At 42.8% G+C, this 26,206-nt stretch overlaps 1 protein-coding gene and 1 long non-coding RNA gene across 2 annotated transcripts in view; one reads left to right on the plus strand and one right to left on the minus strand.

Moving 5' to 3' along the window:
- Positions 1-43: 43 nt before the first annotated feature.
- LOC131188098 (uncharacterized) lies at positions 44-8,852 on the minus strand. The gene is made up of 3 exons (XR_009152720.1): positions 7,566-8,852; positions 4,474-4,965; positions 44-1,754 (listed from the first exon to the last, which is right to left on the minus strand). It is a non-coding gene; the product is annotated as an uncharacterized LOC131188098 (long non-coding RNA).
- PYGL (glycogen phosphorylase L) overlaps positions 7,007-26,206 on the plus strand; it is a 59,761-nt gene continuing 40,561 nt past the window's right edge. Inside the window, exons 1-6 of the mRNA XM_058163091.1 lie at positions 7,007-7,412; positions 13,541-13,801; positions 17,053-17,154; positions 20,855-20,933; positions 22,442-22,545; positions 25,018-25,149. Coding sequence (XP_058019074.1) covers positions 13,559-13,801; positions 17,053-17,154; positions 20,855-20,933; positions 22,442-22,545; positions 25,018-25,149 — 660 coding nt within the window. The 5' untranslated portion in view covers positions 7,007-7,412; positions 13,541-13,558. The remainder of the gene's footprint in view (positions 7,413-13,540; positions 13,802-17,052; positions 17,155-20,854; positions 20,934-22,441; positions 22,546-25,017; positions 25,150-26,206) is intronic.

A 26,206-nucleotide genomic window follows, 5' to 3' on the forward strand; every position in this document is an offset into this window, starting at 1 on the left:
ACTCAAGTCAGTGTAAAAACAAACAAACTTTATTCAAACAGCTGAGAATTACTTCATTCTCAGCGTAGTTTAACTAAATTAAAGCAAATTCCTCCCAACACAATTCCTCAGTCCTATCACCAATCTTGGTCCAATTAGGCAAACTGCGAAAGGCCTTTTTTGGCAAAAGTTCAAAAGACACCAATACAAAATAAATGCAACAAGACGAAGCTATCAATGTTGTTTTCCGGCAAAGAGCCCATATGTCATTGCTGGTTTTTTAAGCCTTATGGGAGGGGCCAATTATTTCTTGGCCCTACTCCTGAGTCTTCCTTTTTGCTTGAGCTGCTCTTGCCTTCTGGCAGCTCTTCTCATGTGTGCATTAGGAACAGGCTCTTCCTGTTCCTCTGCCTAACACTACTGTTAGCCTCTGGAGGCTCTGGAGTCCGCACCTCACTCCCTGATGGCCCTGACCCCACCTTTGCCTCCGATGCAGAGCCCTCATCCAGGCCTTCCCCAGCCTCCAGGACTGGTCCATGTTCTTCCTCAGCCTCATCGCTGTCCGACTCCGTTGCCAGCTCCACAGGCTGCTGGCGGACCACAACACATATATACCACCAATTTCACTGTCAAACAACTCTGTCAATGTGAATACTAATTTCCAAACAGATTAAAGAAAAATAGGATGCTTAGCTGTTTGTCAGAATTAACAGATGGATACAACCTGCACCTCTAGGGCTTTATAACCACCCCCAAGCCCGTTCCCTTGGTGGACCCCCTCATCTGCTCCAAAGTTGCCACAAAATGGTAATGTTAATGTGTCAGAATAGAGAAATTATGAAACTCCCACCGTGTCTTCCCATTCAAGTATCTCCTGGTTTTCCTCACGTATCATGTTGTCCTGATCTGCTGTGATGACATCAGTTTCCTGATCATTCTTTTTTTAGAGCAAAATTTTTTATTTTCCATAATAATTCCCACAATTTGACCAGTGTACAATACAATCACTTATCCAACAATCGATCCTATACTCAAATTATATTCCATCAGGGCTGCTCGACTGCCACTTCCTCCCTTAATCCTTTCTACCCTTCTCATCCTTCTTCGACTTTCCCCACCATCCTTCTCCTCGCTTTCCTACTTCCCCACCTCTTTCCCACTTCTCACTACCATCCTTTCTAACCCTCTATCTTCTCCTTCTTCTTCTCCTCCTATCCTTTCTTCTCCCTCCCTTCTTTCCTACCTACCTACCTGGGTTTCCTGATCATTCTTAATGTATGACTATCGGGGCAAAATATGAATTTGAGAGTGCATTTGTAAGTGTACATATTTGGCACAAATCTTCACAATCCCAGGTACTTTCCCATCAAACTGAGAAATCCTCTTTATCTTTGGGAAAATAGCAGAAACACTAAGCTGCCGATGGCTTTCCTTCCTCAGAAACTGTAGTTCATGAATAACGTCTCAGAAAATAGTCTAAATTACCTGTAGTAGGGTCTGAAAGAAGAGGTAATCATTTTATAAATCCAGGGGTCAGCGACCCGCGGCTCTGGAGCCACATGTGGCTCTTTCGTCCCTCTGCTGCGGCTCCCTGTTGCTGGTCAGTTCCACAATTGATAGGGGTTTCAGTTAGGACAGGCAGATGAAAAAGGACACCACGCGAGGAGGAGACTATGATGGGGGAACTGGACTTCCGGTCGGTTCCAGAATTGAACATGGGTTTCCGGTTAGGATCTTTGTGGCTCTTTGAGTGTTTAAGGTTGCCGACCCCTGGTCTAAAAGAAGAGAAAACAACTTCTGTAAATTCTGGATGTATACTTTTGTGCGGATGTGTGGTGTCCAGAGTTAGTATTGATTTCTAGTGATTGCCTGGACAGTGGACAAGTCCCTGCAGTTTTCTTTGTAAGATTTCAGAAGTGGTTTGTCCATACCTGTTTCCTAGGGCTGACAAAAACTGATCAGCCCAAGGCCACTCAGCTAGCTTTGTGCCTAAGGCAGGACTAGAACTTATGACTTTCCTGTTTCTAGCCTGAAGCCTTAACCACTATGCCAAACTGGTTCTTCGCATGAATACTTTAGCTGGTGTGTATTTAAGTTTTACCTGTGAAAACAGCCAGTGTCAAAATTTCATAACAGCAGAATGTTTTTTTTTTAATTGATAAACATCAAAATGAATAGGAAATAATATTTGGAGGCATTAATTGGCAATATTCAGTCTCATTCATTTCAATGGTCAACAAGAACTCAGTGTTCTCCCATACAATGAAAAAAATGCAGGCTCAGGAGAAATCTACAGGCCTGTTCATTTCATCCTGGCCCCATGTCTTGTTACTTTCCACATGATGGCAGTGTAACCATGCCTTATTTATTAATTATTTATATGTGTGGTGTTCTGCAAAGAAAATGTTGCTTTCTTCCAAAGCTTTATACCATTTTTACTGCATTCCAAATAGAGCCCGGATTCACATGATCACTCAGAACCGTGGTTTACTTAGCTTTGGTTTATGGCATGAATTAAAATATGCTGAGTTTGCATTACTTGCAACAAGAAAGCCCATTAAATCACATTCTATCTTGGTCAACTGCTGTTTCGCATCTCGTGGTACAGCAAGTGTCTCAGATGAATATAGATATATAGAATTTTGTCTGAGACACTTCATTTTGTCACATGCATTAATAATGTCTTTGGTTGGTAAATGTACTTTTTTCATTTTCATAATATTTCTAACAATTCGAGGCAGGGGTGAAATGCTTCCAGTTTGGACCGGATCGCCCAATCCAGTAGCGATGGCAGCAGGTGGTTCGGAGAACCGGTAGCAAAAATCCCTGCCCCCCATGCCCAGCTGAGCTGCGTGATCATCAGAGGGTTTTGTTTTTTACTTTTAAAAGCATTTTTTCTTCGGCCAAAAAAATGCTTTTAAAAGTAAAAAAAAGCCTCTGATGATTGTGTGGCTCAGCTGGGATCATTAGAACCTTTTAAAAGCATTTTTTCTACAACCTCTTCGGCCGAAGAGGTTGTAAAAATGCTTTTAAAAGGTTCTGACAATGCAGCTGAATTGCTTGATTGTCAGAGGCTTTTTTTTTCTTTTAAAGGCAAAAAAAATGCTTTTAAAAGAAAACAAAAGCCTCTGACGATCAGGCAACTCAGCTGGGATTGTCAGAACTTTTAAAAGCATTTTTTTACAACCTCTTCAGCCAAAGAGGTTGTAGAAAAAATGCTTTTAAAAGTAAAAAAAAAAAAGTTGGCCATGCCCACCCAGTCACATTATTCTCCACCACCAAGCCACGTCCACAGAACCAGTAGTAACAAATTTTACATTTCACCACTGGTTCAGGGCATTCCTGCTTATGTACGTACATACATGCATACATGTATACATACATACATACATACATACATCGTCGACAACGACTAGCATATATGTGTGAGGAGAACCTTTACCTTTACCTTATATATACACTGTACACACACACATACTCACACATACACAGGCACATGCGCGCACACACACACACAAATGCATTCATGTTGTACACCTGATTAGTCAAGGAATTCCAACTGGTGGGGTCCAGGAGAAAGGCCTTTTCTGCTGTGGCTCCTGCCCTCTGGAGCATTGTGCCCTTCTAGGTGAGATCTGCCCCAGCCCCACCATCTTGGTCTTCCATAAGAGTCTCAAAAACTGACTCTGCCATTTGGCCCTGGACCCTGACAGGTGCATTCCATGCTGGGAGTGGCTAATCACTAGGAAGAAATCCCACCCCCACCCCCATTGTACCCCATTTTAATTTATTTAATCTTTGTTCGTTCTTATAAATATAAATGTTTTACTATTTTCTATGTTTGCTTTTATGATGTTGTTAAGCTTCCCAGTCAGATGGGTGGCATATAAATTTAATAAATAACTAACCACTCAAATACACAAATGCAGCAGCAATGTTCTCAGAATCTGGTTGTCTTACACCCAACTCTGTAAGCACCACCCAAATTACAGAGCTACCTTCTCTGGCTTCTTTTGAAAAGAACTGAGTATTTTGTAGCATCATATTTATTCACAAACAATAAGTCATGTTTTAAGAAACTGCAAAACGTGTCCTAAAACTGACTCCACTCAGATTTTACAGGGAGAGTTAGTAACAGGCCAACTCTAGAGATTCAAGCTCTTCCTTTTTCTCATCTGGTACTCAGTAGCTATCAAGATGTACCCCTTGGTGAGCAACTATTAGCTCTGGCGTCTTATAGTTTTTTGTCTCCTACAGCCTTTCAAGCAGAGAAGACTAACATTTTAAGTACCAGGCCCAAGTAAAGATGTTCATATTAATCTTCAAAACTCAAGAGGTCTTTTTCTAGAACCACTTAACCCATACACTACAACTAGCTAATACAGTCTCAGTGCCCAGTATAATCAATATTCCTCAAAAATAGTCAAATTCCACGATTTTGGAAATACAATGCAGAACAGTATTCTCATGTTTAACTTCAGAACATTTACTTACGGAATTAACAATTCCTTGAACATATAGGTAGTCCTTCACTTATGACCACAGTTGGGACCAGAACTTCCTTCCTAAGTGATGCAGTTATTAAGTGAATCATGCCCAATTTTTCCTTTTTTGTTGTGGTTGTTAAGAGAATCACACAGTAATTAAGCGAATCCAGTTTCTCCCATTTACTTTGATTGTCAGAAGCCCTCTGAAAGGGTGGCAGATGACGATCACTTGACTCCCCAGGACACTGAAATCATTAAAAATATATGCCAGTTACCAAGTAGCCATATTTTGTCCCTCCATGCCAGCTTATGAATTCTGGGAGTTGAAGTCCATAGGTTGTATGCTGAAGTGAATGTTTTTTTCAACTTCTCCATATTTGCTGATGGCATCCATTCAAGTACGAACCAGGTCAGATCCAGTTTATTTCCAGTCTTCATATGATCAGCCAGATGATACTACTTGGCAGGACTATTCACACTCTTCTTAGCAGGTTTTCCTCTGGCAATTAATTAAACATTGTTTATGAGATAACTAATTGTTACTACATTCTTTTATTACTTATACAACCAACCATTATTCACATTTCCAAAGGATAAAAAAAGAGTATCTTGTAGTATTTTAAAGAACAGCAGGAAAATCAGATGCATCTACAACAGCTTTAGTCCTCCGTTTAATTACTCTACAGACTTTGTTACATATTGTATCAGCCATTAACTACAATTAAATTTTCATTGTCCCTTACTTCTGCTTCTCCCTGACTCTTATATAGATACACACTATCCCTTCATTAAACCCCACAAATCAGTTCTATGCTCAGCTATGCTTTTATTCCCAGAAGTTATGCATGAAATGAAATGGTCCTAAATCTTTGCTTTCCAGTTTCTTCTCTGACTACATTTTCTGCATTTTGATGTCAGAGAGAAAAGGCAAAAAAGGATGGGGGCATATCATGAATTTTATGACGAGCGTGACTCTCATGCCCGACATTTATAGTTTTTAAAAAGTTATCAGAGAGATGCTATCATCCTAGTAAAGCCTATAGGCAGTCTTGTAAATAAATAAAAGTGAGGGTTTTGCAACATTCCAGTTCCCCCCCCCTTTTTTTAGTTTTAGTTTACTTAAGTTTTAATGGCTTATTTTAAGGTCCTTGGGTCAGGATGTCTGGTAGGCAGGAATCTAGGAGGACTCTGTGCCCATGGCCTCCTTAGGACACAGAAGCATAAGCCAGAAGCCACATATGCTTTCTTGCATCGCTTTCGTGTCTCCCAGTGAATGTATGTTTACTTTGTGGGAGGGATGAAGGATCCCAAAAGACCCTAACCCTAGCAAATTTTGCAGTGTAGGCTTACTGAACACACCAGGCAGATCTTAACGCAGCTCCCTACTCAACAGATGTTGAAAACCCCTGCCTAAAGGATTCCTATGGAGGTGAACTACTATACAGTATACAGGTAGTCCTCAACTTACACTTGTAATCGAGCCCAAAATGTATGTTGCTAAGTGAGAAAATAAGCTGAGTTTCGCCTCATTTTATGACTTTCCTTGCTACATTTGTTAATGTTAAGCGAATCGCCGCAGTTGTTAAATTAGTAACACGGTGGTTAAGTGAATCTGGTTTCCTCACTGACTTTTCGCTCCTCATCCAAGGAGCTTCTTCAGCTCTGACTGGATGGTGAAAATCCAGTCAGAGCTGAAGAAGCTTCTTGGATGAGAAGCAAACTGTCTTCAAAGAAAAGCCAGAAAGTCCAGCTGCCTCTTGAAAAAACACTACCACCTTTGGCAGTGGTGAAATCCATTTTTTTTACTACCGGTTCTGTGGGCTTGGCTTGGTGGGCACGGCAGAGGAAGGATACTGCAAAATCGCCATTCCCTCCCCACTCTGGGGCCAGCCAGAGGTGGTATTTGCCAGTTCTCTGAACTATTCAAAATTTCTGCTACCGGTTCTCCGGAACCTGTCAGAACCTGCTGAATTTCACCCCGACCTTTTTTTTTTTTTAATTTACATTTATATCCCGCCCTTTTCCGAAGACTCAGGGCGGCTTACAGTGTATAAGGCAATAGTCTTATTCTAATTGTATATTTACAAAGTCAACTTATTGCCCCCCCAACAATCTGGGTCCTCATTTTACCTACCTTATAAAGGATGGAAGGCTGAGTCAACCTTGGGCTGGGCTTGAACCTGCAGTAATTGCAGGCTACTGTGTTCTAATAACAGGCTCCTTACAGCCTGAGCTATCCACGGCCCTTTGGGACAACCACGACCTGGATGACTGAGAATCTCCATAGACGGCTACTTTGAGGGTTCCTCCCTATTCTCGCAACCTTCCTTTGCCCTTGAGGGACAAAAAATCTCTCCGTCTGAACTACACCTCGCCAGCAGGGCTCGCTCCTCGTCCTCCTATTACCCAAGGCTACATTTGCTCCCTCATACGCCTTTTCCCTTTGCAAACGCTTCCTCGGCTTCAGCCCTTCTGATTTCCGCTGCCAACGTCTTCTCCCGGCGCTTTCCTATACAACATGGCAAGAAGATCCTGCCAAGCCTTCCAACAGTTCGGGCAAACGCAACGCTTTCAAACGGGCCCAGAAGCCCAGCTCTGGAGCCAGGAGAAACACAGACCGCTGGGCGCGCATCGGGCAGGCTGAATCACGCCCTTTCAAAGGCACCGAATCCACCTCCCGCTTTCCTTACCGGCAGCCCAGCTGGCTGCGCCAGTCCCTTCCCTTCTCCCACCCCCACCATCCACACCCCGAGGGCAAGCAAAACTTCCCCATCCAACGATGAGGAGGCGGTGCCAGCCTCCGGACAGGCGTGGAACCCGACGAATGGCAATCTATAAAAAAGAGGGCTTGGCTCTGCCCCTTTCCTGGAAGAAACCCCACTTCGGCTGACTCCAGCTCGGAGAAAGGAGGAACAAGAAGATCCCTCGTCCTAGGATCGAGCGCAGGTAGAGTGGGTGTCTTTGCTCTTGAAATGCCCATCGGCCTCTTGGGTTTGCCCGGCCGTGGACTTTTGCCTTGCGTGGACAAGGCGCAGGCAGGGTGGATCTGGGGACACGCCCTGTGGTTCCCGGAACGCGGAAGAGCTTCGGAGTAGTTACCTAACATCGGAGCACCAGAGGAAAGCGCCCCCGATCTCTCTTGCGAAGTGCAGGTGGGGGGGGGGAAGCCAGGGAAGAAGGGCCCTCTCGGGCCCCCGACCCCATCCCCCTTTCTCGCCCTGTAAATGGAAGAGGAAGGGAGGCTCTGTCCCCTTTTTACACTGCCGCCTCCTCCTCCTCCAGCTGGAAGTCAGCGAGTAGGAAAGTCACTGCGCAAAAGTGATAGGTAAATAACCACCGCGCAACGCCCACAAACCTCTGCAGGAAGAAAAGGTTCTTTGGCTCTTCTTCTGAAAAGGCTCTTTGGCAACAGAAGCTAGTCCCTAAGGTGTTTGCTTTTGTCTCGGATCAAAAGGTGGGAACTGATGGGGTTGGGCTTTTCCAACCAGGTTTGGTGGTTTAGTTTGAGCATATCCATCATGTTCTGACCTATTATAGAAGAAGGCGGTGAAATAAATTATGGATTAGTGGCATTTGAGACCTTTGTTATACTATTGCGCTAGGACTGGGGAGAACTGAGTTCAAATTCCCATCAATTTATGGGGCAGTTCCTTGGCGCACCGGATATTATAGGTGTAACAGGGGTGAAATCCAGCGGGTTCTAACAGGTTCTGGAGAACTGGTAGCGGAAATTTTGAGTAGTTCTGAGAACCAGCAAATACCACCCCTGGCTGGCCCCACAGTGGGGCCAGTCAGAGGTGAGGAGGAAATGTGTATTTTGCAATATCCTTCCCCTGCCACTCCCACCAAGCCATGCCCACAGAACCGGTAGGGAAAAATTTTGAATTTCACCCCTGGATGTACAGGATAAAATGTATAGGAAGAAATTATGTGCACCACTTTTAGCTTCTGGAAGAGAGACATATGAAGTATAAATAGCTTTTGCCTAGGATTCAATCCAAAGTGGTGTTTTCCAGACAAATATCCTTTCTGGGAAATAAATCTCATTGAACCCAGTGAAAGTGACTTTTCTAACCCATTTTCTGGGTGAACGAATGCCCCAAATCATCAGTTAGGATGACCATCCCACAGAGTTGTGAAGAATCAGAGTAAAGTTAAAACAATGCAGGTTTGGTATGTTATGTGAATGTTCTAAGGCAGTGTTTCTCAACCCTAGTCACTTTAACATGTGTGCACGTTAACACTAGGCTGAATTCTGGGAGTTAAAGGCAAGATATCGTAAGGTGACCAAACTTGAGAAAAACTGTTCTAGGCTTTGAAGTACTCATCTTAATCTTCTTGTGTAGATATAACTGGTGATATGGGCTATATGGCTACATTCCCAATTGAATTGGGCAAAAAAAATGTTATTTCTGAATATATAATAATAATAATAATAATAATAATAATAATAATAATAATAATAATAATAATAATAATAATAATAATAATAATAATAATATTTTAATTTGTATACCGCCCTTCTCCTGAAGGACTCAGGGCGGTGAACAGGCAGATAAAATATACATACACACAATAATTAAAAACATCCCTTAAAAAACTAATTTAAATGCCCAAAATATTAAAAAACGTACTTCCCCGTAAAATCACAGAATTTTAAAAACCCATCCAATAAAAATAAGAATCAGGCTAGTCCAGCCATACGGAATAAATAAGTTTTAAGTTCGCGGCGAAAGGTCCTAAGGTCAGGTAATTGTCGAAGTCCGAGGGGAAGTTCGTTCCACAGGGTCGGAGCCCCCACAGAGAAGGCCCTCCCCCTGGGGGCCGCCAGTCGACACTGTTTGGCTGACGGCACCCTGAGGAGTCCCTCTCTGTGGGAACGTACCGGACGATGGAAGATAGAAGCCGGCAGTAGACGGTCCCGTAGATAGCCCGGTCCTAAGCCATGGAGCGCTTTAAAGGTGGTAACCAATACCTTGAAGCGCACCCGGAAAACAACAGGTAGCCAGTGCAGTCTGCGCAGGATAGGTGTTATATGGGAGCTCCGAGACGCTCCCTCAATAACCCGCGCAGCCGCGTTCTGAACTAGCTGAAGTCTCCGGGTGCTCTTCAAGGGAGCAATAGCACTTAGACTTATAGCAATAGCAATAGCACTTAGACTTATATACCGCTTTATAGTGCTTTTACAGCCCTCTCTAAGCGGTTTACAGAGTCAACATATTGCCCCCAACAATCTGGATCCTCATTTTACCCACCTCGGAAGGATGGAAGGCTGAGTCAACCTGGAGCCTGGTGAGATTTGAACTGACAAATTGCAGTCAGCTGGTAGTCAGCAGAAGTAGCCTGCAGTACTGCACTCTAACCATTGTGCCACCTAGGCTCAGAAAGAACATACAGGTAGTCCTCAACTTACAACAGTTCATATAGTGACCGTTCCAAGTTACAACAGCACTGTAAAATGTGATTTATGACCGTTTTTCATAGTTATGACCTTTGCAGCACCTCAATCATCATGTGATCAAAATTCAGATGCTGGGCAATTGGTTCATATTTAGGACCTTTGTTGTATCCCAAGATCATGTGATCACCTTTTATGACCTTCTGATAAGCAAAGTCAATGGGGAAGCCAGATTCGTTTAACAATTGGTTTATTAACTTATGAACTGTAGTGATACACTTAACAACTGTGGCAAAGAAGGTTGTAAAATGGGGGCAAAACTCACTTAACAAATGTCTTACTTAACAACAGAAATTTTGGGCTCAGTAGTGGTCGTAAGTCAAGGACTACCTGTGTTCCTTATGGTCAAACTAGTTGTAATCTGAATTTTTCAAATCTAAAACTTCTGCTGGTTTTGTTGTATGTCATGTATCTGCAAATCAGCTTTGAAATTGTTGGGTTGTTCTTTTTTCCCCAGTTTTTACATTTTTAGCAACTTTTATCATTACTGTTCATGGTACTTGGAGAGGAAGGGTGCTGTAGTACAACATATTTGGAGGGCATCTCATTGGAAAAGGAAAATCTACAATTAAATAACATACCTCTCTTGGCTGGGATGCCCTTTCAGTAATTGAATTGTGCCTCTTGTGGTGTTTATGCTGCGATAGTATTGCCCCACACCAGACAACAAAATGAATGTATGTTACAACCAAAGTCAGGATGCTTGTAGCATTTTTTAGACTAACCTATTTTTTTCCTTAAAGCATAAACTTTGATGTATGAGAGTTCTGCAGTCTCATGCTTGATTTTGCTCTTAAAAGTTTCTTTTTCCCCAAAGAGATATTGAGATCTGTAATGGAATGTCTTAGAAGAAGAAAATGCCCTGATATTTTATGCATTTAAATATATACTTCTGGGAAAGGAACCTTAGCTTTCATCAGAATCTCAAAGGAGTCCATGGCACAAAAAAGTTAAGAACCCTTGATTTGGGGTGTTAACCTGTTTAATGGGTCCTTCCTGGGAATTGATCTAGCTGTGTTACGTTATCGTTGCTGAACTTGCACATATCACTAAGAAAGTGTTAAACATTTCCCAATGACTTGGAAAATGTAGTATTTGTAATCTGCCACCTGTGTTTAACTTGCACTGGCATAACCGCTTTGTCTTCCCCTCCCTCACTTCAATGTTTATATCTTCCATCAGTTTAGCCACTCTATGCTTCTGGTGAAATGTAATGCAGCTGACAAAACCTTACACTTTTTAACAAAATATGTTAGATTGAAAAGGTGCCTTTTCAGCTTTCAATTATTATTGAAATTATTGAGATTATTGGCCACCACAGACTAACACTGATCTCTTCCTAGTAAGTTACACCCAGTTTAACATTTTAGTTTTTTGTTGTTGTTTTTGTTTACATTTATATCCCGCCCTTCTCCGAAGACTCAGGGCAGCTTACAGTGTATAAGGCAATAGTCTCATTCTATTTGTATATTTACAAAGTCAATTTATTGCCCCCCCAACAATCTGGGTCCTCATTTTACCTACCTTATAAAGGATGGAAGGCTGAGTCAACCTTGGACCTGGTGGGACTAGAACCTGCAGTAATTGCAGGCAGCTGTGTTTTAATAACAGGCTTCTTACAGCCTGAGCCACACCACGGCTTGAAGTATTGGCTCTCTCTATGTAAACTTTCTCTTGGTTTAATGCCAGAATACAAAGAAATCAGATTCTTTCTCTGTTCCCTCTCTGTAAGCAACAAGGAAAAATTTGTCCTGTGTTAAGTTCAGGAAGTAACGAGGCTGGAGACCAGGGTAGTGACAACAGCTCTTTAATATATGGTGAACCCAGCAACCAGGCTGGGGAAAAACCTCTCCTTATATACAGTTCTACCGGCGGCTTTAACCAATCAGCAACGTGCTTGTTTCCCGCCAAAACCATTTAAAGATACATTACACTCCTTCCCCCCAGAAAACACTTTACCCCTATTTACATGATATTTACATATTATTTTTCAACGTAATCACGCAAATAGACTGGGCGTCTCCTGACTCTTTCGGACCTGCGCAGTACATTCCCTGGGAGTGGGTCGAGCTGACCGGAGGGGCTGTTTGCTCCTCTCAGCTCTTTCTCTAGGCCATCCGGCCCTGGATTATTAGCAGAGTTTGCCACGGTACCGATTGTACCGGCGTTGGCTCTGCCAGGGCTTCCGCAATGTCGATGACCTCAGGACCGCAGTGGCTCAGGAAATATGCCCTTTTGCGGTTGTCTGGAACTCCTTGCAGTTCGTTTGCTTCTAGGAAGCTTTCGAAACGGGTCATGTACGTTCCCCATTTCTCCCTGGCTGGGTCAAACGGTGCGGGCGGAGTGTAGCTGGCCATCTCCGCGTTTCTGCCCTGAGTTTGCTGGGTTCGGTTCTCCGTGCGTTCAGCTCGTTCCTGGTGCTCTTAGCCTCGAAATCCCACCTTCGTCGCCAGTGTTAAGTTCGGGAAGTAACGAGGCTGGAGACCAGGGTAGTGACAACAGCTCTTTAATATATGGTGAACCCAGCAACCAGGCTGGGGAAAAACCTCTCCTTATATACAGTTCTACCGGCGGCTTTAACCAATCAGCAACGTGCTTGTTTCCCGCCAAAACCATTTAAAGATACATTACATCCTGCTACCTGAATTTCTCCCCAACTTGCTGTCTACTAGATATTCTGGTAACTTCCACCAACTGCCAATATGATCTTGCTGGCTTGGAGTACCAGGAGTTGCAGTATGGGCAGCCTTTACAGTCTCTTCCTCTGACATTGCTCTATCTTTCCCTCTGACATTGCTCTATCTTTCTCCAAAATGGACAATTTGCTTCCGGACTGTACTACCTTAAGCTGCAGCCAAGAATTCCTATATAACATTGTTCCTCATAAGAAAGAAGAGACCCTGATATCCTTGTCCCGAACTGCTCATATTTTGTATGTATATAGTGCAGGGGTGGGTGCTACTTACCTTTACTCCCGGTTCACAACGGGAGCACGCGCGTGTGCTTCTGTGCATGCGCAGATTATCCATGTTGATGTCTGGGTGGGCGGAGTCTCCCACCACTTTTACTACCAGTTTGCAAGAACCGGACCGAACCAGGAGCAACCCACCACTGATATAGTGTACGTTCTCTCCTGTTGTAGCCAGAATTCAGGATTCTCTCTGTTTTGGAAGGAAGACATTTTGGGTGGATGTTTTCTTCTTTTTGCCTCTCTTGCACTCTTTGGCAAGTTTCTTTGGAGGCATTTCTTTAAACGTGGTTTTATTTGCATTTCTAATATAATATATGAAGAATTAGATAATGTGAGCTGGACCCAGCTCGATGCATTTGAGTTTGGCTGCATTTGAGTTTGGCTGCCGATCTCTCTGTCTGTCTCTCTCTCACACACACACACACAACACACACATACACAGACACACACCTCTTTGGAGAGAGGCTGTGATTCAGCTTTGGAGGCCTGCTTAAAGCTGGACACTGTTGGCATGAAACGCCTCCCTTCAAGCAGAACCTAGTTCCAAAGAGAGGAGGAGAGAAGCTGGCTGCAGGATCCAGAGGTCAGTGCTCCGTTGGTGCTGAAAGCAGATCAGATTAAAATCTTTCTGCTCTGTTTCTTCAGATCACAGCCTTGGCAGCCATGTCTCGGCCCCTCACCGACCAGGAGAAGCGTAAACAGATCAGCATTCGTGGCATTGTTGGAGTGGAGAATGTGGCGGAGCTGAAAAAGGGCTTTAACCGACATCTACATTTTACCCTTGTTAAGGACCGCAATGTGGCCACCCCTCGGGACTACTACTTTGCCCTGGCCCACACTGTACGGGATCACCTGGTGGGCAGGTGGATACGCACCCAGCAATACTACTATGAAAAGGACCCCAAGGTGAGACAAATAAAGTGGGAGAGATTGGGAAGCTAAAAATTCATTGGTTAGGTTAAATGGTCAAGCATTTTATGTACCGTATATACTCGAGTATAAGCCGAGTTTTTCAGCACGTTTTTTGTGCTGAAAAACGTCCCCTCGGCTTATACTCGAGTATATACGGCTTATACTCGAGTTTTTTTTTCTTCTTTTTTTCACATTATACCGGATGGTGCAAACTTGGCGGGCTTTTGCATTAGCGCGGGGAAGCCCTGCCGGTGCAGTGAGAGGGCGGGGCGGGGGAGCCGCCAGCCTTCTCGGCTGAGGGAGGGAGGCTTTCCCTGACCGGTAGCTGCCTCATTTCCCTCCCTCGGCTTATACTCGAGTCCCCAGTTTACCCCAGTTTTTTGGGGTAAAATTGGGGACCTCGGCTTATACTCGGATCGGCTTATATTCGAGTATATACGGTAAGTCTTCATTCAGCATGGAAAATGTTCTATGGGACTCTGAGGCGGCACACTCAACCATGTTCCGTGAATGACGGTATGAGTTCTCTCTGTTGACATTTAGAACGAAAAAGAACTTTGACCCAAATCAATAAAATGAGATTTTCAAATGAGAGTTGGAGAAGGCAAGTAAGAATTATCCTTCCCAAGCTTTGGGAAAGAAAAGAAAAAGAGTTCTTCATACAAGACAGAATCAATATATCAGTCATGTTTCAAATATCCGATGTCCACCAGATTAGAAAATTTAAAAAAAAAAGATATTAGCCTGTGATCTCCTCAGTGTAGTGGGTTTACAACTGAAAACGGCTTGCAGCTTTGGCCCTATTGGCCAGGAATTCTGGGAGTTGTAGTCTCATCTCAGTTGGAGGTAGGGTTGACTGCAGAGGATGGTAACTAGAAAAAGACTCACATTCAGAGGCAGTATATGTTTGAATGGCTTTTTTTTTTTTTAGAAGAACAAGCCATGTCTTGTAAACTTCTTAGAAATACCTATCTGGCTAGTGCAAGTGCCTGTTTTATTTATTTATTCGCCTGTTTGTTTGTTTGTTTAATTATATTAGATGAACTCAATCTGATTAAATGAGATCCCCGTGTAGATGAAAATTCCTTATCTGTTCAACTGTGAAATAGAGAACACGGTTACTCTTAAGATTTTTTCCTCCTTCCTTGCCTAAATGATCAAAGGAATTCATCATTCAAAACAAATAATATGTGTTATTACAATTTCATGACACAAAAAACACTGGTATACCTGGAAGAAAAAAAAATAAGGCAGCAATGTATCCTTTGTCATAATTTATTTATAAATATGCCAGAAAAGGAAATACGTATTTCTGTTGCAGGCAGGAAAGTTACTCCTTTTGCATCAGATTTAAGTGTTGATGTCGCTCTTTCTATAATTAGTGGAGTTCAAGGAGAGCCAATGTACATACGGTACAATACAGCACGTATAACAGCCCAGTGAATCAGAGAAACCGTGTATTTAAAATTAGCTTTAACAAACTTACTCTCAGAATTAAAATGCAGATTTTGAATTGATTCTATACTCTCCTAGTTCCTAATACAGAGCTGAACAATATGCTGATGGAGTCGATCAATAGGTTCTGGGAGGACTGAAGTTAAAAATGGTTAAGGCAATAAAGGAAATAGGGTGAGATTATGTCACATACTGTGTGGAAATATGGTAAGATTTTTTGGGGGGGGAGGAGAGTTCACTTTGGTTTTGTGGGGAGGGCAACTTCCTTCTTTTATTTCCAAACCTATATTGGGGGATGCAAGGGAATGTCCATCCTTGTCTTTCATCTGTCATCTTTGAACTGAATGTTCAGGACATCAAAAAAAAAAAAGCACACATTTGAGTAAATTAAGTTTAATCAAACCCTGTTTTTGAAAGAGGGCCTGGCCTGGCTCCCTTTATTTACTTCAGTTAGGCCAGCCAAATCTATAATAGCAAGATTACCTTTAGGTGTTTGGCTCCCAAGATGATTTTTTTTTAAAAAAAAAGTTTGCTTACTAAACAGGGAAAAAGCAAAGCTAGCAGGGGAAGTACTTTCGGAGTGCTATGCGCAGGGCTGGCAATGAATGAATTGCATTTGGTTTTGCTAGGCTAATCCTTGAAAGTGGTTTATTTTTTTTTTATTTATTTATTAAATTTTTATACCGCCCTTCTCCCAAAGGACTCATGGCGGTGTACAGCCAGAATAAAAACAAAGATGTATACAATTTAAAACAACATTTAAAAAGAGCAAATTTTAAAGGCTGATTATTAAAATTTAAGTTAAAAAGTTAAAAATATTAAAAAACCCAATTAAAATACATCACTAATTATGCCAGTCGATGGTGTAGAATCATCTGGGCCAAAGGTGAGTTTGAGCCGATTTCACAATCTGGTAATAGTGAATTGGTGTCCTTTCTAGATAAGGTCCACCAAGTTCAACGTTCCTTGTACCCATCCTAGAAACAAAAAAGCAAGTCCACAAATGGACCATAAAATTCTGAAATACACCCAAGAGCATAGAAAGCACCCTGTATTATCTTACTACTTACTAATCTAGCCCGGTGCTAACTACTGTGCTCCAATATCAATGGTTCTGCAGAACTTCTGAATGAGAAGACCATTCACCATAATCTGCTACCTGAACCTTTCCAGGGCTTCTTCCAGACCTTGAAAGCTTGCAACCCTCAGAGACTGCAGAGATTATTAGATAATTATTGCATGTAATAGTTAATGCAACAAAGGAAGAAATCATGGATATAATCATATTAACCAGATTGAATATTGATTACATTGAATTGCAATTCAAATACTGCCTCAGCCATGTAGACTATTGTTTTTAAGTGAAGACCCCCAACCAGCATGCCACTCAGTAACTGAGTGAAACTTAGAAACTTGACCTCTGAAAAGATTTTGCACCCTGATATATGGGCCCGGAGATGCTCTGCATTCCTTTGACTAGAACTCTTTGGGGTTCCATTGATTGAGATCATTCCAAGGCGTTGTTGCATTGGAGGATTTGTTTGTTTTTTGGCTTGTTGGAGGAGTTTCTCTTTAGGTTCCTCCAAATTGTTGTACCTTGATGAACGTATCTTTTCTTTTATGTACACTGAGAGCATATGCACCAAGACAAATTCCTTGTGTGTCCAATCACACTTGGCCAATAAAATTCTATTCTATTCTATTCTAAATGTGGACAGGTTGCAGTCATGGAATTAGGAGTTCTAAGCTGAGTGAGATTTTATTATATACTGTTGTTTTTTTTCTCCCAGAGAATCTACTACCTTTCTTTGGAATTTTACATGGGCCGGACTTTGCAAAATACCATGATCAACCTAGGACTGCAGAATGCCTGTGATGAGGCAATTTATCAGGTAAAGAAAGAAAGCTGCCTGTCATGTCCTTCTGAAGGTGCGAGGAAGGCTGTCTCTGATAAAATACCTTTTCTGACACCTGTCTAGTTGAGATGCTGATATGGTTGTTCCAGTTTTCACTTGCAATAGCACTTTAGACTTATATACCACTCCATAGTGCTTTACAGTCCTCTTAAGCAGTTTTACAGAGTCAGCATATTGCCCCCAACAATCTGGCCCCTCATTTTACTGACCTCGGAAGGATGGAAGACTGAGTCAACCTTGAGCTGCTCTGAATCGAACTCCTGGAGTGAGCAGTGAATGCAATACTGCATTCTAACTACTGTATCACCACAACTCTTACAGTTACACTAGACTACAGTCTAGCTAAGGGGTGTCAAATTTGATATCATTGAGGACCGCATCAGGGTTGTATTTGACCTCGGGGGGGCATGGCCAGCTTAACGTCACTTGTATTGGGGGTGCCTGTGGTGACCTAAATGCTCTGCCAGTGAAAATGGACTCCCAAACTCTATTTTCGCCTGCGATGGCCTCCTGCAACCCTCTGCCAGTGAAAATGGAGCTCAGGAGGGCTGCATGCTCCATTTTAACTGGCAGAAGCACTGCGGGCTGATCTTTCACTATTTCCAGGGCAGCCCTGGGGGCCAGATCTAAGCACCCCATGGGCCAGATTTGGCTCCTGGGCCTTGAGTTTGACACCCCTGAGCACTGTTGATCAACACTCTCCAGATCTATTTATTCTGCATCTTCCATAATCCCAGGCAGGAATAGAAGTAATACATAGAAATTGTTATAGTAATAGCAATGGCAATAACACTTAGACTTATATACCACTTCATAGTGTTTACAGCCCTCCCTAAGCAGTGTACAGAGTCAGAATATTGCCCACAACAATCTGGGTCCTCATTTTATCGACCTCGGCAGGATGGAAGGCTGAGTCATCCTTGACCTGGTGAGATTCGAACCGCCGAACTGCAAGCAGTCAGCAGTCAGCAGGATTAGCCTGCAGTACTGCATTCTAAGCACTGCGCCATCACAGCCCAGACAGTAATAGTATAGAAATGATAGCAAAGAAAAAAATATAGGATAAAAGTGATAGGAAGTACTCACATATAGATTTGTTAAGTTTGAGGTCTCACTTTTATATCTTTATAAAGCAAAATAAAACACCTTCCTAGCCCTTACAGGACAAGAAGCCACCAAGTCCAAGGAGCAACCAAGGATCCAGTGATTTTATGTATCTCTTGATTCTGAGTTAATATAATTGGCTATAATTTAAAAAAGAACCTGTGATGGGTACCTATGAGATTCATGCCAATTCAGATGTGACATTTTCAGTTGATGATGGATCCACCATCGTCTATTGCTAGTGAGCTTGCTACCGTAGCTAGGACTGATTTAGGTTGAAATCAGTGGTGGGTTGCTACCAGTTTGCACCAGATTGGGCAAACCGGTAGCGGTGGTGGGAGGCTCCGCCCACCTGCCTGGACCCTTTGCGCATGCGTAAAGGTGCTGCGCACATACATGCACATGCAAACCAGTAGCAACGGGATTTGGAACCTTCCCCTTGTTGAAATTCAATAATGTCTTCTCCATAGTTTCCCCACTTAAGATCTAATCTTTCCTACATTGGAACTGTGTCCTCTTCAAAAATTTCCACCAAAGCTGGATTCTGCTCGTCGTAGGAAATGCAATCATGTATGGGCATTGAAGTTTAAATCGGAGCAAATATTGCTCTGATTTTGGGGTGGGAGGTACTTATTTTCCATTTGTATCACTTTACGTACCTTGGAACCTCTCTTAACAACTCTAAGGCAGGGTTACGCATCCTGTTTCCTTAGTATGTGGCTTCTGGATCCTTTCTTTGTGGCCCTTGGATACCACCAGCCATGATTACTGAAAATTGCTAGCAAAATTTCCTGTCATTTTCACTTGGGAAACAAATGAGAAACCCAGTGTCAATTCTAGAATGGGCATACAAAACAGAAGCAATGCTTTTTTCAATTCTCTAAAAAATTACTCTTCAAAAAATATTCTTCCGCCTCCCTAAAATGTTAGCTGTAAACCTGGCTTTCAGAATATGATCCACCCCTGCTCTAACAGGTATAATTTCCTGTGAAATTATGTGTGAGTGTTTTTTAATAACAGCATTGTTAGAATATTTGCTGCGTAGAATCTAACATTCCACGCAAAAGAAACCTATGAAGGCTTGCAGGTTTTTTCTTCAGGCCTTCAGGGCAGTGGTGGGTTTCAAAAAATTTTACTACTGGTTCTGTGGGCGTGGCTTGGTGGGTGTGGCAGGGGAAGGATATTGTAAAATTTCCATTCCCACCCCAATCCAAAGGAATACTGCTGCAAAATCCCCATTTCCTCCTGATCAGCTGGGACTCAGGAGGCAGAGAATAGATGGGGCCGGGGCCAGTCAGAATTTTTACTACCGGTTCTCCTAATTACTCAAAATTTCCGCTACCGGTTCTCCAGAACTGGTCAGAACCTGCTGAAACCCCACCTCTGCTTCAGGGTAGCCAGAAGAAAGATATGCCCCATGTTCACAGCAAGTTAATTATGAGAACTTGACTTGGTTACCAAATAGCCAAAGAGGATACTGTGGTTTATAGAGTATTTCTGCAATAAGGCCTTCTGGGGAAATGACTACTTTTCTTTAAATTGAGGGTAAATGAGCTTGACTTTCTCTAAGTGGAAACTCTTCCTAGCTCACACAGGCCAATATATATGTTGCAAATTGGCACCATACTGTGGTTCTTCTTTTATCATAAGCCTCATTAATTCTGAGCACTTCTTTTGATTTTTGCAGATGTCCTCATTTTTTGTAGATCTGTTGAAGAATTAAATATAGTCTCCATTTCCTTTCTTTTTTCTTTTTCTGTTTGAATGCACTCTGGAGCGATTCTGTTATTTGTAATGAACCACTGTGTGAAGCAATGTTCAGAAGGAAACTTTGGAAATATGCAAGTGATACATGTAGTTAAGCTAGATTGCCTTGCAGAAATTTGACTAATCTGCAATAAAACTGCTTTTTTCTTACAAGCATTTTCCCATTTTAATTCTAGCCAACTGTGGTGAATTCCTTCAGAACCCACTGTGCAGATCTCTGAACCTCATGCTATGAAAAATTGAGCAAGCTTGGACAACCTTAATGGCAAAAGCCTTTCTCATATTTTTTATTTTTATTTATCAAATTTTGAAATTGTGTTTATCATAGTACAGTGTATAGTATATACCAATGATGGTGAACCTTTTAGACACCGAGTGGCCAAACTTTGCACGCCCAAATTGAAAGGAGCACATGTACAAACAAACATGCGCATGCGTGGGCATGCACAGCCATGCACGCATGCGCAGCAGAGACCCAAAGATCAGCTGGCTGGCGGGAGGTGGGGCATCCCAACACCTGCAGCGTGGCAAGAGGTAAGATCTTTTTCTTTCGTGAGCTTCTGTTTCGTCGTTTGCAGGGAAACAAAAGCTCGCGAAAGGAACACCATGGAGATCTGACCTGGGGCGATGGCTTGCATGCCAGCAGAGAGGGCTCTGTGTGCCACCTTTGGCACACGTGCCATAGGTTCGCCATCATGGATATATATTATATTTATAGTAGCTCTCCCAGCCCTCTCTGACTTTTTAAGACCCAAGCACAATTTTGATTGGATTCCATTTGTCTCTGTATGGTTTTTTTTTTTAGCTAGGGCTAGACATAGAAGAGCTGGAAGAGATTGAAGAAGATGCTGGTCTGGGCAATGGCGGTCTTGGCAGGCTGGCAGGTAAGCAGTCCTTGCATAAACATACATACATTGCATACCGACACAGTTAGCTAACCCCATTGCTGACTGTGGGGGGTGACTGACGGCCATTGCCAGGGGAGCTTTTTATCAGGTCCGCCTGATTCGCCAATTGCGCCCTTTCCTGGATCGGGACTCGTTATGCACAGTCACTCATGCCCTCGTCACTTCCCGTCTGGATTACTGCAATGCTCTCTACATGGGGCTCATCTTGAAGAGCACCCGGAGGCTCCAACTGGTGCAGAATGCAACCGCGCGGGGGATTGAGGGAGCCCCTCGTAGTTCCCATGTAACACGCCTCCTGTGCAGGCTGCACTGGTTGCCATTGGTCTTCCGGGTGCGCTTCAAGGTGTTGGTTATCACCTTTAAAGCGCTCCATGGCATGGGACTGGGATATTTACGGGACCGCCTGCTGCCGCCAGTTACCTCCCATCGCCCGGTACGTCCAGTGCGCTCTCACAGGGAGGGCCTCCTTAGGGTGCCATCGGCCAACCAATGTCAGCTGGCGGCCCCCAGGGGAAGAGCGTTTTCTGTGGGGGCCCGGCCCTGTGGAACGAGTTGCCGGTGGGACTCCGTCTTCTCCCTGATCTTAGGACCTTTAAACACGAGCTCAAGACCTTCTTTTTTCACCAAGCGGGGCTGGCCTGATTGATTTTAATATTGTGGGTTTTTAGTGGGCTTTTAACAGGGGTTTTAATCTTTTCTTGTAATTTTCTTATTTAATATTTTTAATATACAGCGTTTTGAATTTAGATTTTTAAACTGGGTATTGTATTTTAAAAAATTTTGGATTATTGTTGTTTTATCTGCTGTACACCACCCTGAGTCTTCGGAGAAGGGCGGTATAAAAATTTGAAAAATAAATAAATAAATAAATACACGTCATTGCTAGGATGTAGCAATGGCCTATTGACAACCTGTCCCTACTTTTGCTCTTCCTTTAAAAAGTCAAATTAAGATTGCAGGAGGGATGGACAAGACAAGCTATTTGTGGGTTTCATGACTCCCATGATGCATCTATGATGGCCTTCTCTACTTGTCATCCAAAATCTGGAAATAGTATTCCGTTTGAGTGATTGTAATGCTTTTGGAAAGAAGGACTAAAATGTATAATGATCTCTCCCTCTCTCTCTCTCTCTCTCTCTCTCTCTCTCTCTCTCTCTCTCTCCCTCCCTCTCTCCCTCCCTCCCCTCTCTTTCTCTCGCACTCAGATTTGTTGTGGCCCTGCCCATTTTTCTTGTTTTAGCCCTACCCATTTTTCAAGTAACATCTAACATGCCACTTAGGCAAAATGATGCCCTCCAAGTATGCCTTCCCTGGGCCTTGGTTTTAAGTTTTTAATAAAGCAGTGAAAAGTGTGTATGGTGGAAGATTCCAACTTCTTCCCCTTCAGCAACTTTCTCCCCTAAATCCTTTGTTGAATGAAACTGTGTTGAGGTGTGGTGGATGCTGCCCAAGGAGCTGAGCCCAATTTTGTTTCCCTTCCATAGCTTGCTTCCTTGATTCAATGGCCACCCTTGGGCTTGCAGCCTACGGCTACGGAATACGCTACGAGTATGGCATTTTCAACCAGAAGATCAGAGAAGGATGGCAGGTAACTACAAACAATTGGAGGTGCTTCCCATCCAACATTATCACTCCAAGTGCTGGACAAAAAGACTATTTTATGACACATGAAGATTACAGAAATGCATATTTTCCTGGGTCTTTTATTTTTATTTACTTTATCCCACCTTTATTATTTTTATAAAGAACTCAAGGCAGCAAACATACCTAATACTCCTTCCTCCTTCTATTTTTCCCATAGCAACAACCCTGTTAGGTGGGTTGGGCTGAGAGAGAGAGGGACTGGCCCAAAGTCACCATTCAGCTTTCGTGCCTAATTCAGGACTGGGCCTCCAAGATGATTTTACGTATTTTTTTATTAATCAAATTTATATAGATGCAAATCTCATCAAAAGTGACTTGGGGTGGCACAGAACAATTAGCTAAAAACAAATGTAAAACCATATACAAAATATAAAAATCCATATTAATCATAAAAACATAAGATGCAAATCTTAGACGAAGGGCGGATAAAAATGGCCATCTCAATATAAGGTATATTGCCTTATACACTGTAAGCCGCCCTGAGTCTTCGGAGAAGGGCGGGATATAAATGTAAACAAAACAAAAAAATCTCAATAACGGTAAAATCTTAAGCAAAGCAAAGCAAATTTTAAGTTTAAAAGCAGCAAAATATGTGCAAGGGCTTTACACATAACTAAGCGAAATCATTCTGCTTGTTCTGTTGCATGAAGTCTTCTATATGAAATCTTCTATATGGTCTCTTAAGGTTCAGGAGTTTCCAAAATCAAAGAATTCAAGAGGCCTATATGAACAGAAAGCAGTTGCAGCCATCTAGACCAGAGGTCTCCAACCTTGGCAACTTAAAGACTTGTGGACTTCAACTCCCAGAGTTCCTCAGCCAGCTTTGTTGGCTGAGGAACTCTGGGAGTTGAAGTCTTAAAGTTGCTAAGGTTGGAGACCCCTGATCTAGACCATCAAAGATCTAATTAAGAACTTCAGGTTAATAAAACATGTAAGGAATAAACTGTATTAGTTAAAAGAATATCCAGTCTAGTATTTAATTACTTTCTGGGATGTTTAAAATACCTTCATTTTGTCACTGGAAGTAGTTATAAAATGTCAGCATGTTAGAATAAAGTTGAAATTTTTATCTAAATGGCCTTTGGTAGCATAATATTTTTATTATCTGGTGCTGTATTTGGTTGTGTGAGTTTTCTTTAGATTCTTTTTATGGTGGACTTTATCTTGGCTTTCTGTTGTAAGATAGATTTGTAAACTGTTGTAAATATTTTGATTAAAAATGCCAAATGCCATCATTCTGCAGCCAAATTCATTTCCTGCTCTATTTTTGTTCCTTTAAGGAATATATTTATTCAAACAACTATATAGAAAAGAGTGAACATTTACAGTAAAGTCTGAATTCCTGGATTGTGCAAATAAGTTAAATTTCTGCTCTTTGTCTTCTGTCTTTCTTTCAAAGACTTCGAGGGAGGTGGGTTAAGATAATGATTAACAAAAAATAAATAAGCAATAAGTTGACAAGTAGATCACTGGGGTTTAGGTGAAAGGATTACAACATGGCATGCATTGCCTAATTCTTGATTCAGTGAGAACTTTCTTCAGGTGACAGACAGGAAGTTCTGTTGGATCATTGATGTACAATAGTGAGATTCTCGGTGCAAAGAGAAAATTAAATTATCTGTTCTTGAGCAAGGAGAGGAGAATTCTGTTTTCTTTGTATATTGATATTCAACTTGTGAGTGCCAATTATGATAATGAGCTATGATAATGAGAATAATGAGCTGTTGAAGAGAGTTAAAAAGAGCCAGCAATTGAAAGGGAAATTTCTGCTTTCCATATACGAGTTCCATCCTTGATCATGTCAATGGAATGATATGGCTGCAAATTATCTAGAAAACAAACAAAGACCTCATTTCTTCTTGTCCTGCATAGCTTGAAGTATCTTATTACCAGGGGTGAAATGCTCCCGGTTCGGACCAGATCGACTGATCTGGTAGCTATGGTGGCAGTTGGTTCAGAGAACTGGTAGCAAAAATCCCTGCCCCTCCCCACCCATGCCCACCCAATTGCCCGGTCACCCGCTTGCCCACTTGCCACTTCTTTTAAAAAATACTTTTAAAAGGTAAAAAAAAAGGCTCTGATGATCACAGCTGAGCCACAGGATTGTCAGAGCCTTTTTTTTACTTTTAAAAGCATTTTTATAACCTATTCAGCCAAATAGGTTGTAAAAAAAATGCTTTTAAAAGTGAAAAAAAAGGTCGTGTGCCACAGCTGATCACTCCCCCTCCCATGCTGTTCTACTTACCGCATGCCTCCTTTTGGCATGCACTGCGCGTGTGCACACACCCCTCGCATTTGGTGTGTGGTGCGCACTGCGCATGCGTGCATACAGCGCACATGCACAGCCAGCAAACCAGTAGTAAACCGGTTCAGATTTCACCACTGCTTACTACTGCTTGGCCTTTTCTCATTGCAGGTGGAAGAAGCCGATGACTGGCTAAGACATGGAAACCCCTGGGAGAAGGCTCGTCCAGAGTACATGCTTCCTATTCATTTCTATGGAAGAGTGGAGAATACACAGACGGGTGTGAGATGGGTTGATACTCAGGTAACGTCTCTTGGAGAAGGGAAGTACATTTCAGTCATGGTAGTTGTGGCGTGGGAGAGTTTCAAATGTTCTCTGCAACCATCAAGCTTAATTGTGCGAGCTTAAGCAGATAATTCCTACCGAGCAAGTGTACTGTGCAGCCAAATTGTAGAGGAGAATCATGCCTGATGGCCCAAACTCTTTGTGTAAATAAGATTAACATCTAAATAGGACGACTTCCGGTATCCAGCGGCAACGGACGTCTGGAAGGCTTCTCCTGCCTCCAGCGCCCGAATCCGGCCGCCGCCGAGGCCCTCAGGGGCCAGGTGTTCCGAAAAGGACACCTGCCGCACGGACGGCTCGCCAGGGGTCTCCCAGCCGACATACAGGACTGTGGGGACCGATGCTGGCGCGTCCTAGGCTCGGCGGGGTTCGGAGGCCACAGGCCGCGGCCATTATTTTGGTCGCCGCTTGCCGCTGTGCCCGTGACACCGGGCATTGGATTTATACCTGCAGCAGCCTGGTGGTGAACAGGGCACGGAGAAGATTTGAGGAGGAGAAGGGAAGGGAATATCGGTAAACGTGAGTGGACTGCTCCGGAGTGCGGGGGGGTTTTTTCTCCCCTGCGGTTGGAAGGAGCACGAGTTATTCTGGAGAGAGGAGAACTTAAAATAAGAAGATTACCGGTTTTGTGGAGCTCTGGAGAGAAGAGGTGATGGAGAAATTTAGGAGGGAAGGTTTGAGGCCCCCCCTCCTTCTGGGGAACAGTGGTGGCGCCCAGCTTCCGCCTTCACTATGAGAATTTTGATGACATCACTTCCCTTCGGCTTCCTGGTTGACTAACTGTACTCTGGACTCGTTGCTCCTGTGAGTGCCCCCTGGTGGATCCGGAGGAAATTACAAGGATACTGTGCCTGCCTGAGGATTTTGTATTTTTTTTCCTTAATGGCAAAGGTCAGAGACCAACTGCTGGAGAGATGGAGAGAATTTTGGAAAAGTTATCTAATATGGACAAGAAATTGATGAAATAAGAGCAGAAATCGTGACTATCCAAAAGGATTTAAAGGATACTCAACAA

Source organism: Ahaetulla prasina, chromosome 1 (genome assembly GCF_028640845.1).
Source record: "Ahaetulla prasina isolate Xishuangbanna chromosome 1, ASM2864084v1, whole genome shotgun sequence".
Lineage (NCBI taxonomy): Eukaryota > Metazoa > Chordata > Lepidosauria > Squamata > Colubridae > Ahaetulla > Ahaetulla prasina.